At 32.7% G+C, this 21,087-nt stretch overlaps 1 protein-coding gene across 1 annotated transcript in view; it reads left to right on the top strand.

The window, feature by feature from the left end:
* Nucleotides 1–20,509, top strand: part of LOC131167444 (serine carboxypeptidase-like 45) — a 44,377-nt gene extending 23,868 nt beyond the window's left edge. Inside the window, exons 6-15 of the mRNA XM_058126248.1 lie at nt 16,965–17,183; nt 17,317–17,421; nt 17,495–17,590; nt 18,637–18,729; nt 18,912–18,991; nt 19,113–19,400; nt 19,552–19,673; nt 19,820–19,911; nt 20,057–20,172; nt 20,336–20,509. Coding sequence (XP_057982231.1) covers nt 16,965–17,183; nt 17,317–17,421; nt 17,495–17,590; nt 18,637–18,729; nt 18,912–18,991; nt 19,113–19,400; nt 19,552–19,673; nt 19,820–19,911; nt 20,057–20,172; nt 20,336–20,509 — 1,385 coding nt within the window. The remainder of the gene's footprint in view (nt 1–16,964; nt 17,184–17,316; nt 17,422–17,494; nt 17,591–18,636; nt 18,730–18,911; nt 18,992–19,112; nt 19,401–19,551; nt 19,674–19,819; nt 19,912–20,056; nt 20,173–20,335) is intronic.
* The last annotated feature ends 578 nt before the right edge of the window (nt 20,510–21,087 follow it).

The following is a 21,087-nucleotide window of genomic DNA, read 5'->3' as shown; positions in this document are numbered from 1 at the left end:
ATCATATATTCACCCCACATGACCGGGTTGTGCGGCTCGAAGGCTGGACCTAACTATGGTTGGCCTTTCTGGTTAGATCAAAACAAGGAATGTATCTGTAGTACGATTGGCATAACTAATCCTGGTCCAGACCCCAGGGGGCAACACAACCCTTTACAGGCCCAATCGATTGTCTCGCCGAACTCTGTACTAGACGTGTGGTTGCACTAATCACCATGCTAGCAACGGTACCGTGCTCTCTAAAAAACTATGGTCCATCAGGGTTCTCATTTTCACTTTTCTGTATTCATATTTCTATGTCTGTATATCTCATCATATCAATATAGTTTTCATTATTTCTATTTATTTCAGTTCATCATATCTATATAATTCACAACATTTATGTGTATATCTCATCATTTATGTACTTATCTCATTTCACAACTATATATATATATATCAATTCCACTTTTCTAGTATAAACATTTCTATATACCATATTTCATCGTTTCTCATTGAAAATATATCCATATATTACATTTCATTATTTCCAAGTAAAAGCATATATGTGTTTCACTTTTCATCATTTCTATATATAAATCACATATCATAACACTTACTGGGTTTCTTATATCTTCATATCTGTATAAAACATTTCAATATATATCATAGTCTCATTTCTCAGTATAAATCACATATTTCAATTTCAATCACATTCCCAGTATAAAATCGTTATTTCATATTCCTCATGCCACACAAAGTTTAACAGATAATCATAATATAATGATCACAGGGAAAATATTTATATCATCATTTTTCAAAACTAAATACCATATTCTCAATTTCATATTCTTACGAAATAATTAATTTTCCCAAAATACCTGTTATAATTTATTCCCCTTACCTGCTTACTGAGAGACCTGCTAAAAATCTTTATACCCTCACCCGCAGCGTTCGGAGTTCAAAATCCTGAAATCACATTTTCCCCAATTCAATCAACATCAACCCTAGAATCATATTCATATAAATATCTCTTGGCCCATATACTCCATTTAATCAACTTAATTTCAACATTTAACACCCTTACCTCAGCTTTGGAGTGGTGCTTGGAATGCCACTTGAAAATCTGCTCCGATTAATTCGCTCAGGGTCTTTCCTAGAATCCTATGGTAGCTTCTGATCATCAATTCGGGCTATAATCAGAGCGAAAATGAAGAGAGAAGGGAGAGGGTATTCATAGGTTCCTTTATAGAGAGAGAGAGAGAGAGAGAGAGAGAGAGAGAGAGAGAGAGAGAGAAAGAGAGAGAGTTTTATGTTTTTTTTAAACAAATGAGGCTGCAGGATTTATTTAACTCAGCACTGAAAGACGAAATCGTCAACGGTTTCCTTAGGGATTACAAAATCGTCGATGGTTTGGTCTTTAACCAAACCATTTGAACCATTTACCCAACTACGATAACACCAAAACCATCGATGGTTTTTTGGTCTCTCCACCAAATCGTCGACGGTTTGGTTTACACCAAACCATCCTCCCTCCTTTCTTTTATTTTTCCTTATTATTTAAATTTTTCTTGGTCTCTACATTCTCCCCTCCTTATATAATTTTAGCCCTTGAATTTTGCAATCTATCACATTTTCCATTCTTAAAGAAAAATACCACAATTTTATTAATTACCCTCACTTATGGCAGAGGAATATCGTAATTACAAGGAGGGTCCTGGGAGATTGCAATCATGTACATAAAAAGAAAAACTCCGCCAAAACCATTCATAACCAAAACCAAAAACACTACCTATCCTACACTATACATGTAAAGACCTAAAAAATTAAAATAATTAAAATAATAATAAAAAATATAGATAAAATAATAAATAAATAAATAAAAGGAATGGCGTGGGAAAAAGAAAAAAAATTTAAAAATTATTAAAATTAAAGAAATTAAATTAAATTAAGATAAATTAAATAATTAGTAATTAAATTCAACATTATTACATTTTATTTAAAAAAAAAACTAAAAACTAGTTGAAATAAGATATATATATATACACATCTATAAAGTTAAAGAAAGAAGAAGAAGAAGAAGAAGAAGAAGAAGTCAGAGGCACAAACCCCCCCCCTGAATAATCCTCCTGCGCACGCTAGCCACCTCCGTCTCCGTCTCCCTCTCTCTCTCAATTTCTCGGCGAATTTGCAGCGGATCGGGAAATGGAAGGTATCGTTGGATTCCTAGCTCCACTACCGACATTTCTACTGGAGCAGATTTGTCGTGGGAACAGGTTAGGCACTGCTCCTGGGGAAAGATATTTTTTTTTCATTTTTCCAATTTCGCTGTTAATATACGGTTAAATCGACGATCGGATACCACCATGTTGTCCTAATCACGGTTGTCGTCATTTTAGCGTAGGTAATTTTTCAATTGGGGTTTTCTAGACCCTACTCCAAAGCGAAAGTGAGATTTGCCAAATTTGGCAAATTAGTTAAATTTGCGGGTGTAATTGTTAATTTGAAAATTATGACCCTAGAAAATATTTAAATAGTATTTTATTTAGGAATAATTACATGGAACTAGAAATTTTGATTCAAGGTCCGGGTGAGCACCGCAGGTATTTTTTCGGAGTCCCTGTTGGTGTAGTTTGAGAATTCAAGTAAAGGGAAATTATATATTAAATCAGATTTTATGAAATTAAAGGTAATAATTTATGTTATATTATATGTGTGTTTTGGTGTGAATAATTAAAATGCCAACCATGTAAAATTATGATTTCTGAGCCTAGGACCACTTATTTAGCTATGTATTTGTGGGAATGAACTAAACAAAGTGGAAGGAATTTTCTAGATAATTATATAAGAAATGGAAATTATATTTTCAGTAATTAAATGCTAAATGTGGGTTGGCCTATTTTACAGGAATATGTATGAATTTTACTGTTAAATTGTGTGGCATGAGATTCTGTGCAAATATATGTTAAATGTATGAGATGCAGGTTAAGTAAGTAAAGCAATGAGAATAAAATATGATATGGACCATGTTGCTTGTGTATGTTAAATGCAACCATGTAAATATAAGACAACTGAAAGATAACCATGTTAGTAGATCTAGCTCATTTCTATGTGGACTAACTGTTAGCAAATCTAGCTCATTTCTATGTGGACTAATTGATGACAACTAAAATGAGTTGTGTTAGATTCTAGCGTATTTCTATGTGGACTAACTGATGATGGCTAAAGACCAGCTGTAGTACGAAGGAATGAAATGAAAATGTTATGCAATGAAATGACAATGGAATGACAATGCAATGAAATGAAATATGAAATGTGAATGATACAAATGGGAAAGAGTCACTTAAAGTAAAACACAATGAAATGTTAAGTTATGAACATGAAAGGATGTGAATGATTGAATAAAGATAGAAAGAATGGTGTATTATGATATTAGAAATATGTACGTACATAGAACATGTTATGATTGGGTGAGGCGTACCTTTCGCCTGAGGGCTTGCTGAGTAAGGCGATTGCACTAGTAGCTACAGATGTGGTAATAGCCGCATAACGTACTAGGGCATAGGGAACCTACTTGTATGGGGGGTAGATTTCTCTATCCTTTAGGTCTTTACCGGTAAACTATTGTTGAATTGTGTGGGTACGAGATTAATCTTACACTTGAGGACTTACTGAGTAAGATGAGTGCTCTGGTATATTTTAATTGTGACCGTAGGATTACCTAAGTATTAGAGCAGAGGAGTGCTACTTGTATGAGCGGGTAATCACCCCTATCCTTGGGTAATCTCATGGGTTAAACCTTTGCATGTGATTGTTAGGTTCAGAAAATGACTTTCAGTATTAAGTTAATGATTTTCAAATATTATAAAGTGATATGTATAATCTTATGTTGGCCACACGCTATTTTAATATATTGTTTCTTCCCTTACTGAGATGTGTCTCACCCGAATATGATTATTTATTTTTCAGAACATCCTCGAGGTTGGGCTTAGAGAGCTCAAGGGTTTTTAGCCTTGTGAGCATTGTATAAAGAGAAAGGGTGTATTTTTATATACTTTGGGGGAATGTAAATATTTATGTTTTATATCTTTATGTTTTAAGTCCGTTGAGAATGGAATGGTTGTGAACATACTGAAATGTTTTGGAAATTTGTGTATTTATGGAAATGCGGGTGTTGGATGGATATTGTGAAATTTAGATAGGGTTAGTAAACTCTAGTATATTGTCATATGGAAATTATATTTATGTTTTCCGCTGCGTATGATAGGGGATTATGGATTATCAGGATTTTACGAGGTATAACGCACCAGACTTAGGTTTAAGGGTTCAGGGCGTTACAATACAAATGAATAAACATACATTATCATTTAGTTTTATTCTTACTAGCTCATCTCTAGGGTCCACTGAATAGGTGTGGATATTGTTGCCACATCTTATCCTCCAATTCCCATGAAACCTCCTCAACTGCATGTTTGCGCCATAACACTTTTACCAATGGAATTTTTTTAATCAATATTTATGCTTTTTGTTTAATAAAGAGGAAAAGAATATGGCTTTCTTGTTGACAACAATTCAACATTAGGTTCTTTTTTACATCACATGCAAAATTTCTACCTTTGAAATTATACCAAGTGTTTTTTCCACAATAAGCCTTAGGTTATAAAAAATTTTCAAATTAGGTTATGCTTACCAATATTCACTATAGGAAATGGGTCTTTTCTTCTAGACAAAAGTCATCATGAATACAATAAATCCATCCGAAAATGATTTCTACTATAGCTCAAATTCATCACCACATCCATCGTGAATATTTGCACCATTAAATCTTCGTGACAACTCATGTAGAGCTTTCATAGCATGTTTATGATAGCTTTCTACAACAAATTAACACTATCGTGTGAATTGTTTTGGCTACTAGTTTTGTCTATCATTGCAGGATCCAAAAGACTAGTGGTGATGACTTTGGAAACAAACTACGATCAACTATCACCAAAACATTTTTAGTAATAATTAGTGCCTTATAATGAAATTGGCCTATTGCGTAAGCATTATTTTCTCTTAATATCAACAACTTACACCCACCACTAAAACTGTATTAGCCATTACTAATATTTTTATTAAAAAGAAACTAATTTTTCATTAATTATTTATTATTTTTTCCCTTTAATGGTCAAATTTCTACACTTTGTTATAGAATTTTCATACCTATAACAAGATATGCATATCGCAAAAAAAAATTTAGATCTCAAAACATACAAGTGCCTCTAAATCATATATATATATATATATATATATATATATATATATATATATTAAAGGCTTATTTAACTATACAAATCAACCAAAAGTATTAAAAGAAAATTTAAATACAGTACTAAGAGAAAAATTATTACATTCGTAACACTAAATGATACCAAGAGAAAGTTTATTCTTCTTTAGTATTAGCTTCTTGGGTTGGTTCTTGGGTGCCAATTGTTTAACATCTTTTTCACCATTTGGGATATCCTAACCTTCATATACATATCTCTCTGTGTGTATGTCTGTGTGTGTGTGTGTGTGTGCGCGCGCATTTGTTCAACACATTTCTCATAAGGCTAAGGATGTCCGATTTAGCTACACCAAGATGGATTCTAAACTAAAATGATTTAGTAGAACAAACCTTTTAAATGGATCACAAATATTTCCAAGTCTAGGTCAAGTTTGAAACATTTTAAGCTATCTATTTAGTTCAAAGGTTCTTCTACTACCAAGCAAGCATGGTCAAGTTCTTACAATCTTTCTAGGTCATGCAAATATAAGCATTCTAAAATCCTAACATTGTTGTTTTGATAATGATATCATAATTCGTTGTTTTAGTTGTTTTATTTTGGTTTTTCAAAGAAATGTAAAGACAAATTTTATAAATTCTTAATATAGTACAAAAGAAATGAATTCTTTACATTAAGAAATATTAAAATGTACTTTTTTTTTCTTTAATACAAATTGTGTTTTTATGCCTATAATTCTTTCTTGATAAAGTGTTGATTTGCCATGAATCATGCTTATTTACTTTTATTCAACCAAGATATAAAAGACTAACCATTGTTCTATTTTTTTCCATAATTACAAAATCTCCCTATTTGATCTCTCTCTCTCTCTCTCTCTCTCTCTCTCTCTCTCTCTCTCTCTCTCTCTCTCTCTCTCTCTCTCTCTCTATCTATCTATCTATCTATCTATCTATCTCTCCATCTTTCTCTCTCACACACACATAGACAAACACAATGCATTCTTGGCTATGGGTAATTCTATCTACAGTATATACGAGTCTCTTTCATGTATGCTTACCAATGAAGTCTCTTTCAACATTAGATGACTCTCTCTCTCTCTCTCTCTCTCTCTCTCTCTCTCTCTCTCTCTCTCTCTCTCTCTCTCACACACACACACACACACACACACACACACAAACCCAATGCATTCTTGGCTATGGGTGATTCTATTTGCAGTATATACAAGTCCCTTTCATGTATGTTGCTTACCAATGAAGTCTCTTTCAAAATTAGATGATAAAATTGTGACCTTTCCTAGGCAACCAAAATTCAATATTCAACAATTTGGTGGATACATTACTGTAGATGATAAGTAGATAGATCTCTTTTCTACTACTTTGTAAAGGCAGAGACCAACCCAACTTTAAAGCCTTTAGTATAGATATATTCCATGTCCCACATCAATTATGAACTAATTGGATGTCAATAAGCTTGGATAAGCCTTCTACCATGCAATTTGGGTTCAGATCCTTATTCCAAAAGTCTTCCCTTTGGCCCTAGACATTGTACGTACTCTTTGTTGAACCAATATAATTGTACTGAAGGCCTAAATTGTGCTTCTATTTTTTTTAATTTCTTTTCCTTAAATGAAAACATTTAGTAATGTCAAGTGTGATACAGAATAAATAAATTATTTGATTAAATAAATGTAAAAGGTGTTTTCTTGATTGAAAACGATGCTTTAATGTCTATCTCTGTTGACCCTATGGGTCATACCTAATTTTGATAATGACTAATACTCTTAGTATTTGATGGCTTTCAAGTTTTTGTGCAGGATCATACTAAATGGATTATATTAATGGCATGCGACAACTTGAAGAAAAATGAAGACCCCGACATATTTGTTTATTGTAATTTATATTTATCATTTGGGGTCTATAATAGAAAATAGAAAATGGTTTATAATAATTAATGCATTGCATGCATGATATAGATGAAAGCTCAGTGATGACCATAGACTAACCATAGGGGGCCACAAAACCTTAGGGATCAGCCTTTAGTCGACCGACGCCGGTTTTATTAGGGTACATGTTTAAAAGACCTAGATTGACCTTAGGACTCCCTATACTTTATAAAAAATATGCCCTATAGTCTTAACATTAATCATCACATGGATAGTGTTGACCTTATAGGTCACGCCCGGTTTTGATAATGATAAATACTTGTTATATTTGATAGGTGTTTAAGGTTATGTGCAGGAACTCTAATTGGCAGATCATAATGATAGCACAAAGAAGAGATTAAAGTTCAAGACCCAATATATATGTTGTATTGTATTTCATTTTTATTCAAAGGGTCTGTAATAGTAATTAAGTTCTATGGCTTGTAATAATTGCATGCATCACCTGCATGGTATGTGAGGTAAGCTCAAAATGAAAATGACTATAGAATGACCTTAGGGATTACTTTCGGTCGACCGACGCCAGATTTTTTTGGTGTCTTCAAAAAGACCTAGAAATGACCCTAGGACACTCACTCATGCATACACATCTTTGGTTATTTGAAATAGGGTGATCGTTGGTTGAAACAGGACCGAAATGCACTAAGTGTGCACTCTCGGTCAACCAAACTTCCCTGTACAAAAATGCCCGATCGACCGAACCGGTGCTGAGTCAACAAGTTGACCATAGCCCGGTCGATCGAACTAATGCAGTTCACTTGGCCCCGGTCAACCAAACTCCCCAAGGGTCAACTTTATTAACCTTCTGGTCGACCAAGAATAAAATACATTGCACCAACCTAGTCGACTGAGTTCCTATGTGTGGGAACTCAACAGTCTGGTCGACCGATCGGCTTAGTTCAAAATGGTCTCAGTCGACCGAACCTTGCAAAAATGGGAAAATCACCTTGGACTTACAAGTTCGGTCGACCGACCGAGTAGTTCATTTCATGCCCAGTCGACTAAGTCTCAAGAACTTCAGTCAATTGAACTTATCCTGGTCGACCGGTGCTCTCGGGTTGCTCCGAATTTTTTACCGTGGTTAACTTTTTTAAATGAGGTTAAATTAATTAATTATTATTAAAACTTTTCTAATTATTCCACTTGTCCCTAATGCTTATAATCAGGGGAAAGTCTATAAATACCCCTTCACTTGGAATGATTAGCAAGGTGATTAGAAAACCAAATTAGCAAATTTTCTCTCAAATTCCAAAACTCATACTACTCATTTCTGAGCTCTGTACACTCATTCTTACCTTCTTATATTGCTAAAAATCCTTTGTAAGTTGTTTTGAGTGTTGATTAGGTTTGCTCTCCTAAGTGTTGTGCTTGATTGATACGATTTTTTTTAGAGCAAAGCTTAAGTATTCTTATGGGACTTTGTTAATAAGTCTCTCCTAAGTAGACTTCTATTGAACTTCTGAGTATTGCATATTCATTGCTATATCTTGTGAAGTTCGTATTTGTTTTTGGTTGCAAAATCTTTTCAAAACATTTTCAAATATCTTGTATGTTTTATCTTGACAAACCTTTGAAAAGATATTTGTTTATGTGATAAAAATCTTTGTTGCAATATTCATTGATTTATATCATTTGTTGAATACAAAGATTAAACTCTTTTTACAAACCAAACATATACATTACTTGAGCTTCATATGATTGAGAAAATCTGTTGATTGAAATACATATACTAATTGTTGGACTAATATCTTTGTTTAAGCACTTAGATTGAATACATCTTGTGATACAAAGATTATATTGATTGCACTCTCACGCATTGATTACATCGATAGCAAATATTTATTTGAGAGTACATATTAAACCACATTAAGCTTACTTCATTATATCATTTGGTGGTGTATGTGATTGCACGTAACTGGGTACACATCTGCTTTACAAGAAAGCATAATCACTGTACCAATTTCATTGATTGTAAACATACTGTTGTATTTCTAGGCACGGACCTGAAGAGGGAGACTAGCCCTGTGAAATAGTCCCGGATTGGCTTAGACTCGATTAAGAAAGCTAGGTGCACCATCCTGTTAAGGTGTAGGATGAGGTCAGTCCCACTAATTAACCTGGTTGTAATCGGTGCCACTCCACCTGTTAAGTGAGCCTTTAGTAGAATCGTTGGGCTTACGAGCTAGAGGCGGGGGTGTAGGCATAGTTGGTCGAATCCCAATAACATATTGTGTGCCTTATTTATATTTCTGCACTTTATATTTACCGTGCATGTATGTTATGGTGTGAATGATGTGCTTGATTTAAATTTCCGCACATTATATTATTGGCGCATTTGGAATTGCATAGAAAGACCCTAAGTTGTATTATACGGGTATTTCATTTAACTTAGGAGATAAATTTTAAAATTCCAATTCATCCCACCCCCCCCCCCCCTCTTGAGAATACACCAATTCTAACAAATAGAGAAAATTTTATAAAAGGAAAAGGACCAAAATGCCCAAGGATGGCATGTTTGGTCGACCAAACTCAGTTACACTGAGATCTTCGGTCGACCGAACCCCCACTAGGTCAACAAGTTGACTACTTGGTTGACCGAACAGATATATACAGGCAAGCTCTGGTTGACCGAACCTCCCTAGGTTATCAAGTTGACCGCTCGGTCAACCAACCAGGTTCGTATGGGCAATGCCCTAGTCGATCAAACCCCCACGTGGGAAATGCCAACCGCCCGGTCGACCGAACCACGTAGTTCAAATTGACCCGGTCGACCGAACCGCACAAATTTGAAAAATCACCCTTGAACCATGCAAGTTCGGTTGACCATCCTTATAGTTCAAATTTCTCCCGGTCGACAGAACCTAGCCACTCGGTCAACCGAGCCTTAAGTTCAGTCGACTGATGCTCTTGGGTTGGCAAATTTCACCGAGGTTAAAATGTTGTTATTTTTTATTAACCTCATTTAAACTTTTCCAAAAATGACAAATAGGTCCCCAATGATCAAAATTATAAGGGTCCCTATATATATCACTTCATTTGACTTAATTAGCAACAAATTAGAAAAAGTGATTAGGGAATTTTCCTCTCTAATCTCTTGCTTCATTTTTTTGATTCCAAGCTCATATTTTTTAAAACTCTCACTCATACGTTTTTGTAAACATTCTTTTTGATTGAGTGTTGGTTTTACTTGTTCCCATCTCTTGCAAATCAATTGCAAGGTTGAAGGGAAGTTATTGTGGTTATTTAATACTCTTTTACAAATCATTCTCTTGGCAAATACTCTCACATACACATACGTTTTGAAAAATTCATTTTGAGAGTTCTTGCTTATTTGATCTATCCCATAGTATTTTATTTCATAAATATTTGATTGGGAAGATCTTAATTTTAGCTTACTAGTCTTGGCATATATATTGCAAGACTTGAAAGCTTGCATACTTCATTTGATAAATCTTTTGCAAGCTTAAACCCTAAGTATCTACTGTGATTGTATCTGATAACACATTTGCTTGATACATGATTGGGGTTTTGAGATTAGCCAAATTCCTCTGAAAATCTTTTTGACCAAAATCATTTATACTTCCATATTTTTCTTACTCATTGCCAAAATCTCTACTCCTATACTCATCTAGCCATTTATTTTGAGTGAGGTTGTTTTTACATAATCTTCATACAACCTCAAACTCTCTCTTATTTATATTTGCTTGTGTATTGATTTTTAGAGAGTTGCTAAAGATTTTTCCCATAATATTTCACTCATAAATGTTTGATTAGGAAAAATCCTTGCTTGGCTTAAGATCTTGCATCCTCATTACAAGATTCATAAGCTTGATTTGTGCCTTGATGAAAATATCTTTAGCAAGCTTAAAAACCTTATTATCTACTATGCTTTATATTTGAGAAATATTTATGTGATATTTGTTTAGGGTTGTAGAGACTATTTGATTGTTTTCACAAGAAGCATATTTATTTAAGATCAAAGGTCTTACTCTCACACATAAATTGATATACATTTACCTGAGAGTTAACACATGAGTTAACAAAATCTCACTTGAGCTCAATATCCTATCATACGTGAGTGCATTATTCAGTTGAGCTTATTGATACATATTTGCTTAGTATAAGAAGCATTTGTTTGTACGCAAAATTTCATATTTGTTGTATTTCGGGTGTGGGCTTGAAGAGGGAGACTAGCCTCAGATTGGTTTAGACCCGGTTAGAAAAGTTAGGTGCATCATCCTAGTAAAGTATAGGTTGAGGTCAGCGTCGTTAATTGACCTGGTTGTAACTGGTGTTGCTCCACCCATTAAGTGAGCATTAGTGGAATTCTCAGGTTTGCGGGCTAGAGGCGAGGACATAGGCACAGTTGGCCGAACCCCGATAACATATCATGTCTATTTATATTTCCACAATTTATATTCCTCCACATGTATGTTATTGTGTGAATGATGTGCATGATTTAAATTTCTACATATTATACTTAGCTGCGCATTTGGGATTACATAGACAAACTCTAGGTTGTGTAATACTGCAAATGTCTGGTCAAACTTAGGGAGAAATTTTAAATACCCAATTCACCCCCTCTCTTGGGAGTACATGAATTCTAACAATCTCTATGTTCACTTTTACGTATATATCCTAGTCATCCACTAGACAAATTTCTTGGGCGTTGATTCCAAATTGATACTATAGAAACTTAAATTTATATTAAACACAACCAATAACACTATACATTGTATTTGTACTATATCCTTCACACATATTTCAAAGGAGGCAATTCATTCCACTAATGGTCTAAACTACATTTAACTTTTTAGATAAGTTAATGCTTTAGTGTCTTCTTAGCTTCTATTATAGGAGTGCAATTTGTTACAAACATAGTCTCCCCCAATCAGGGTAGTGTCTCCCTCCCCTTTTGTACATCATATTTTAATAAATATTTATGCTTTTTTCTTAATAAAAAAGAAAAGAATATGGCTTTCTTGTTGACAACAATTCAACATTAGGTTCTTTTTTTTTTTTTACATCACATGCAAAATTTCTACCTTTGAAATTATACCAGGTGTTTTTTCAACAATAGGCCTTAGGTTATATAAAATTTTCAAATTAGGTTATGCTTACCAATATTCATAGGAAATGGGTCTTTTCTTCTAGACAAAAGTCATCATGAATACAATAAATCCATCCGAAAATGATTTCTACTATAGCTCAAATTCATCACCGCATCCATCGTGAATATTTGCACCATTAAATCTTCGTGACAACTCATGTAGAGCTTTCATAGCATGTTTATGATAGCTTTCTACAACAAATTAACACTATCGTGTGAATTGTTTTGGCTACTAGTTTTGTCTATCATTGCAGGATCCAAAAGACTAGTGGTGATGACTTTGGAAACAAACTACGATCAACTATCACCAAAACATTTTTAGTAATAATTAGTGCCTTATAATGAAATTGGCCTATTGCGTAAGCATTATTTTCTCTTAATATCAACAACTTACACCCACCACTAAAACTGTATTAGCCATTACTAATATTTTTATTAAAAAGAAACTAATTTTTTCATTAATTATTTATTATTTTTTCCCTTTAATGGTCAAATTTCTACACTTTGTTACATACAACACCAAGAGAAAAATTATTACATTCATAGCACTAAATGATACCAAGAGAAAGCTTATTCTTCTTTGGTATTATCTTCCTGAGTTGGTTCTTGGCTGCCTACTGTTTAACATCTTTTTCACCATTTGGGATATCTTAACCTTCAAATATATATCTTTGTGTGTGTGTGTGTGCGCGCACGCGCGTGTGTGTATGTATGCGCGCGTGCGCGCGTGTGTGTGCATTTGTTCAACACAATTCTCATAAGGCTAAGGATGTTTGATTTAGCTTCATCAAGATGGATGCTAAAATAAAATGGTTTAGTAGAACTAACCTTTTAAATGGATCACAAATATTTCCAAGTCTAGGTCAAGTTTGAAACATTTTAAGCTACCTATTTAGTTCAAAGGTTCTTCTACTACCAAGCAAGCAAGGTCAAGTTCTTACAATCTTTCTAGGTCATGCAAATATAAGCATTCTAAAATCCTAACATTGTTGTTTTGATAATGATATCATAATTTGTTGTTTGAGTTGTTTTATTTTGGTTTTTCAAAGAAATGTAAAGACAAATTTAATAAATTCCAAATATGGTACAAAATAAATGAATTCTTTACACTAAGAAATATAAAAATGTACTTTTTTTTCTTTAGCACAAATTGTGTTTTTATGTCTATAATTCTTTCTTGATAAAGTGTTCATTTGCCATGAATCATGCTTATTTACTTTTATTCAACCGAGATATAAAAGACTAACCATTGTTCTATTTTTGTTCTATAATCACAAAATCTCCCTATTCGATCTCTCTCTCTCCCCCCCCCCCCCATCTCTCTCTCTCTCTCTCTCTCTCTCTCTCTCACACACACACACACACACACACACACACAAACACAATGCATTCTTGGCTATGGGTGATTCTATCTGCAGTATATACAAGTCTCTTTCATGTATGCTTACCAATGAAGTCTCTTTGAAAATTAGATGACTCTCTCTCTTATACACACACACACAAACATAACGCATTTTTGGCTATAGGTGATTCTATTTGCAGTGTATACAAGTCTCTTTCATGTATGCTTACCAATGAAGTCTCTTTCAAAATGAGATGACAAAATTGTGACCTTTCTTGGGCAACTGAAAGTCAATATTCAAAATTTGGCGAATACATTACTATAAATGATATGCAGAATGAATCTCTTTTCTACTACTTTGTAGAAGTAGAGACCAACCCGACTTCAAAGTCTTTAGTATAGATATATTCCAAGTTCCACATCAATTATGAACTAATTGGATGTCAATAAGCTTGGATAAGCCTTCTACCATGCAATTTGGGGTCAGATCCTTATTCCAAAAGTCTTCCCTTTGGCCCTGGACATTGTACGTACTCTTTGTTGAACTAATATAATTGTATTGAAGGCCTAAATTGTGCTTCTTCTTCTTTTTTTCTTTTAGTTTCTTTTCCTTAAATGAAAGCATTTAGTAATGTCAAGTGTGATGTAGAATAAATAAATTATTTGATTAAATAAATGTAAAAGGTGTTTTCTTTATTGAAAACGATGCTTTTATGTCTATCTCTATGCTCACTTTTATGTACATATCCTAGTCATCCACTAGACAAATTTCTCGGGCGTTTAATCCAAATTGATACTATAGAAACTTAAATCTATTTTGAACACAACCAATAACACTATGCTTCACACATATTTCAAAGGAGGCAATTCATTCCACTAATGGTCTAAAGTATATTTAACTTTTTAGATAAAGTAATGCTGTAGTGTCTTCTTAACTTCTATTATAGGAGTGTAATTTGTTACAAACTTAGTCTCCCCTAATTAGGACAGTGTCTCCCTCCCCTTTTGTACATTATATTTTAATCAATATTTATGCTTTTTTGCTTAATAATAGGGAAGAGAATATGGCTTTCTTGTTGACACCAATTCAACACTAGTTGTTTTTTTTTTCTTTTTTTTTCTTTTTTTCTTTTTTTTTTTTTTTGAAATGTCCAAAAACATCACATGCAAAATTTTTACCTTTGGAATTATACCAGATGTCTTGTTAACAATAGGCCTTAGGTCATACAAAATTTTCAAATTAGGTTATGCTTACCAATATTCACTACCAGAAATGGAACTTTGCTTCTAGAAAAAAGTCATCATGAATACAATAAAAAAATGATTTCTACTATAGGTCAAATTCATCACCATATCTATCGTGAATATTTGCATCATTAAAGCTTTGTGACAACTCTAGTAGTGCTTTCATAGCATTTTTGTGATAGCTTTCTACAACAAATTAACGCCATCGTGTGAATTGTTTTGGCAACTAGTTTTGGCTATCATTGCAGGATTAAAAAAACTAGTGGTGATAACTTTGGAAACTATTGGGAATTAACAACAAATTTCCGAAACTTGTGAGAAACATAATGAAGAAAGAATACATGCCAAAGAAAAATCAATCACACGCACAAGACAGTATTTACGTGGTTCGACAATTTTGCCTACGTCCACGGAGTTGTAAAGATTTCACTAGTATCAAAAAGAAAAATACAGAGAGTGTGGCGATACAATGCTCTCTCTCTCTCTCTCGCTCTCTTGCGAAGTGTGACCACTTACCCTAATCACCCAAAAAATAATCATTTTATATGTTGCGCACAGGGTTTCGAATGGGCTACAAAATGGGCCCAAAAAATTTATTTCGATCTGATCTAATCTATCAGACCTGCACCCAATGGAAACCGTGCTTTGATACCACTTGTTGACATGCAACGATTTTAATCTTCCGATCAATAGAAACAAACTACGATCAACTATCACCAAAACATTTTTAGTAATAATTAGTGATTTATAATGAAATTGGCCTATTGCGTAAGCATTATTTTCTCTTACTATCAACAACTTACATCCACCACTAAAATTATTAGTTATCGATCACTAATATTTTTATTAGAAAAGATATAGATATGTCATTAATTATTTAATATTTTGTCCCTCTAATGGTCAAATTTCTTTACTTTGTTATAGAATTTTCATACCCATAACAAGATTTGCATATAGTAAAAAAATTTAAAAGCTCAGCGCATAAAAGTGCCTCTATATCATATATAAAGGCTTATTTAAGTATAAAAATCAGCCAAGTTAAAAGAAAATTTAAATTTAGTACCACGGAAAAAATTATTATATTCATAGCACTAACTGAATGTGTGTGTATGTGTGTGTGTGTGTGCGCGCATTTGTTCAACACATTTCTCATAAGGCTAAGGATGTCCGATTTAGCTACACCAAGATGGATGCTAAAATAAAATGGTTTAGTAGAACAACACTTTCTACCACGTTATCTGAAAGGTATCTTTTAGATGGATAGGTAGGGTTTCATTTCCGTTCGTCGTTAGTTTAACTTTAGAGTTTTATTTGGTATATTTCATTTTGATTTTGGCAGTTTTTATGTTTTTATCTCCTTTGTTAGTTATGTTTAATTTTGTTTGTCCTAATTTTGGTTGGTTTGTTTTAACTTGTAACCACGGTATTCCTCCGCCAAAAGTGAAGGTATATTAATAAATAAATGGAGGTGCCGCCCTATTTTAGTAAAAAAAAAAAACCTTTTAAATGGATCACATATATTTCCAAGTCTAGTTTGAAACATTTTAAGCTATCTATTTAGTTCAAATGTTCTTCTACTACCAAGCAAGCATGGTCAAGTTCTTACAATCTTTCTTGGTCATGCAAATATAAGCATTCTAAAATCCTAACAGTGTTGTTTTGATAATGATATCATAATTCGTTGTTGTAGTTGTTTTATTTTGGTTTTTCAAAGAAATGTAAAGACAAATTTTATAAATTCCAAATATGGTACAAAAGAAATGAATTCTTTACATTAAGAAATATTAAAACGTACTTTTTTTCTTTAGTACAAATTATGTTTTTATGTCTATAATTCTTTCTTGATAATGTGTTAATTTGCCATGAATCTTGTTTGTTTACTTTAATTCAACCAAGATATAAAAGACTAGCCATTGTTCTATTTTTTTCCATTATTACAAAATCTCGCTATTCAATCTCTCTCTCTCTCTCTCTCTCTCTCTCTCTCTCTCTCTCTCTCTCTCTCTCTCTCTCTCTCTCTCACACACACACACACACACACACACACAATGCATTCTTGGCTTTGGGTGATTTTATTTGCAGTATATGCAAGTCTCTTTCATGTATGCTTACCAATAAAGTCTTCCTCTTCAAAATTAGATGATAAAATTGGGACCTTGCCTGGGCAACCGAAAGTCAATTTCCAACAATTCGGCGGATACATTACTGTAAATGAAAAGGAGAATAGATCTCTTTTCTACTACTTTGTGGAGGCAGAGACGAACCCGACTTCAAAGCCTTTAGTTCTCTGGTTAAATGGAGGTACATTCAATCATTTATGTTTCTTAATTATATCAATTACACACATAAAATTGAGCACATGATTCTAGTTTCATTATTAAATAATATTAGTGAATTACGTATAAATTACATTTTTTTTTATCTTCATCTAAAGGACCTGGTTGTTCATCTGTTGGAATTGGAGCTTTTGGGGCGCATGGCCCTTTCAAACCAAATAGAAATCAATTTTTAACTAGAAATTGCTACAGTTGGAATAAAGGTACACATCAAAAATCTTTACCAAGTGAAAAAAAATTCTTGCATTAGTCACTATTAAAATTTCTTTGCTACAGAAGCAAACATGTTGTATCTAGAATCACCAGCTGGAGTTGGATTCTCTTATTCTGATAATTTGTCCTTCTATTCTTCTGTGAACGATAACACTACAGGTATTTTTATTAAGTGTTTATTTTTTTCATTGTATCTTCTTAACGAATAATATTATCAACATTATCTACAACCTTGAATTTCTAGAGTGCAATTATTTCACATACATGTGTGGCGAAGAGATCTAATGCCCCTTTAATAGTGAAGTGGACTATTACAGTGGACTTTCATCATCATTATTAATCGATTAATTATAAAACTCTATAGATTTGCTGCTGCTAGTGCCACATTTCCTAAAACCATTACCATGGATTAGTTGTGTTAGTATTTTTGTGACATTTCATTATGCACAAACAATAGTTAATTTTGACTCAAGGAATTCTTTAGTGATGCTTTCTACAAAATAAAAAATAAAAATTTGTTTATTGTAGTAAAATCCTATGTTTGAATCATCATATTTTTTAAAAAATTATTGAAGTTTTTGTGTGTTTGGCCCATAGACAGCTAATATACATGTCAAGAAGAGTGTTTATATAAATTCAAGAAATAGGTGGAGTTTCGTTTCCGTTCGTCGTTAGTTCAACTCTATAGTTTCGTTTAGTGTATTTCGTTTTGATTTTTGTTGTTTTTATGTTTTTATCTCCTTTGTTAGTTATGTTTAATTTTGTTTATCCTAATTTGGTTGGTTTGTTTTAAAAAAAAATTAACAAACTAAAAAAAAAAAAGTCATGATTTGATTATTGATCTAATTTATTTATCCTAGTTTGGTTGGTTTGTTTTAACTTGTAACCACGGTATTTCTCCATCAAAAGTGAAGGTATATTAATAAATAAATATAGGTGCCACCCTCTTTTAGTTAAAAAAAAAAAATCAAGGAATAAATCATTCTTTTCTATAAAATCTTAAAATTTTAAAGTAAGATATTTTTATATAAATTTAACATTTGAAGTTCTTACAAGTAATCGTTTGTGCACATGTTCCATATCCTAATATTATGTAACTTTTTATAGTGTATGTATGCATAGTATACTCATTTAGAGTTTTTACCAATTCATTTTTGTTAACTCATGCGAAACTAATGACTATGGGTACCTATACTCTTTGTAAGCACAAGAGAATTACATATTTTTAACGCGTTGGCTTGACAAATTTTCGGACTACAAGAATAGGAGTCTGTTCATTACTGGGCAAAGCTATGCAGGTATTCTATATTTTCATTTGCGACATTCAAACTAATCTATAAAATGAGAGAAATTTGGAGGGCTTTCCTAATTTAAAACCTCCAAGCTTTATATATTTGTTCTATATGTTAGAGAGATAAAGAGAGGGAGACATTTTAAACCTCTAAATCTTAACGTGTGTGTGTGTGTATGTGTTTTATAGGCCATTATATTCCACAACTTGCACAACTCATTCTTAATCAAGGCTCGGCTGCCATGAAGCATAATTTTGAAGGAGTTGCTGTAAGTAAAGGGAATAATAATAATATTATTACAGATGATTTAAAGGTCTAGCTATATTTAGAAATAATAGTGCTTTTGCAAAAACTATTTCTACTGTTCTTATTAATATTAATTGTTGCAGATTGGAAATCCATTTATGGAATTCAATAGCGATCTTAATTCAGTAGCTGTGTATTTATGGTCCCATGGGTTGATATCAGATTCAACACTCGCACTTTTCACTTCAGTTTGTAATAATTCTCGATTCACAAGAGAATCTATAATTCTTGGACATGTTTCTAGCAGTTGTTCTAAGGTGCTAAAGCAAGTAAATAGTGAAATAGGGAGCTTCATTGATCCGCATGATGTTACTCTTGATGTATGTTTGTCATCTAATAGATCTTATATTCTCAATCCCCTACAATCATCAGTACGCAACCAGCAGGATATGTTTGACCAGATTGTCAATCAAACAACAATAAATACTCAAAAGGTCCAACTGTCAAGAACTTACTTATTATGTTATTAAATTTTTTTTTTTTATCATTATCTAACCTATATCCTTTCATTTCCTCCTATAGCAAAAAACACAGGAGTTAGATGTGTGCATTGATGATGAGATAACCAAGTATTTAAATAGGAAAGATGTGCAGAAGGCTCTTCATGCCCAACTTTTCAAAGTGAATTGGACAGCATGCAGCAAGTAAGTAATCTTCCATAACTCTTCACTCTTAGATTTGAGAAAACACCCTTCTTAATTTTCATGTCCTTTTGGCTTTAAAGTCTATTTTCCCCTTTACTTTTGACATTGAATTTTAATGGGTGCTTGTTTTACTATCTTCATAACAGTATATTGAAGTATGAGATGAAAGACGTAGAGATACCTACAATTAATATGCTCGGTTCACTTGTTAATCATGGCATTGCTATTCTAATTTATAGGTATTCTAGCTAGATTGTTGGATCTTTTATTTTTATTTTTAATTCAATTTTATTGCGAGGGTCTATATATATGCACATAGACATACATATGTGTGTTTTCCATATATGCACTAATGTATGTATGTATTTATATATGTATATATGGTGGGGATCAAGATTCAATCATCCCGCTACTTAGCACTCGAACTCTTGTGGATAAATTGGCAAACAAGTTGAGACTAAATACAACGACATACAGAAATTGGTTAGTCGAAAATCAGGTTAGTGTTTGATGCATACATCCATGTGCTACTATGAATGAACTTTTTGTTTAAGTTTGGTACCCTAATAGTAACAATTGATGAATGTAAAATTACTTATTGGGTTCCAATTTTATTAATCTAAATTGTATATTGAATCTATTTTCTTCTTTTTTTTCTTAAGGTTGCTGGATGGACAAAGGTTTATGGTAATATCCTATCCTTTGCCACAATTAGAGGAGCCTCTCACAATGCTGCATTCACACAACCAAAGAGGTCACTGGCATTATTCAAATCGTTTTTAGAAGGCAAAGCACTACCATACGAACCAATAGCTGAAGATTCTATTCATGGATAAATAATTTGGAGGAATTTCTATTTCTCTACATAGAAGTTGAAATGATCTTTAATTGCATTAAAATAGATGGACTGCCATTTTTATATGCTGCTTTTATTTTCTTTTTTTAACATAAGTTTATGAAATGAAAAAATAATAAAATATAAAGTCTTCTTGAATGACCTATTGAGCATCGTAATTGGTTCTTATACACAAAAGAACCAATTATGTCATATGATTTTATTATAATGAATACTTATTTCACAATGAGAGGATACATGGAGGAGATATGGATATGAAAACAAAAATAAGCTAGGTCTATTAAAAATACTTATTTTAAGCTAGGTAATTGGTTCTTTATCATATGATTTTTTCATAATGAATACTTATTTTAAAAAAAAAGAAAAGAACACTTTTAATAACCTTTCAAAGTGGACAAAATAAAAGTAAGATAATTTTTTTCTTAACTAGGAGGATAGACCATTTATCATATAAGGATTGCAAAGTTATCCTAGATGAAAGTTTAACCACTCAACATAGAGTTTTAGGTGGTGGAATCTAAAGAGAGAAAAAATAATAAAATTTAAAAATAAAATGAT

Source organism: Malania oleifera, chromosome 11 (assembly GCF_029873635.1).
Source record: "Malania oleifera isolate guangnan ecotype guangnan chromosome 11, ASM2987363v1, whole genome shotgun sequence".
NCBI lineage: Eukaryota > Viridiplantae > Streptophyta > Magnoliopsida > Santalales > Ximeniaceae > Malania > Malania oleifera.
The sequence above is the reverse complement of the archived record's forward strand: the minus strand, read 5'-3'. Positions and strand labels throughout refer to the sequence as shown.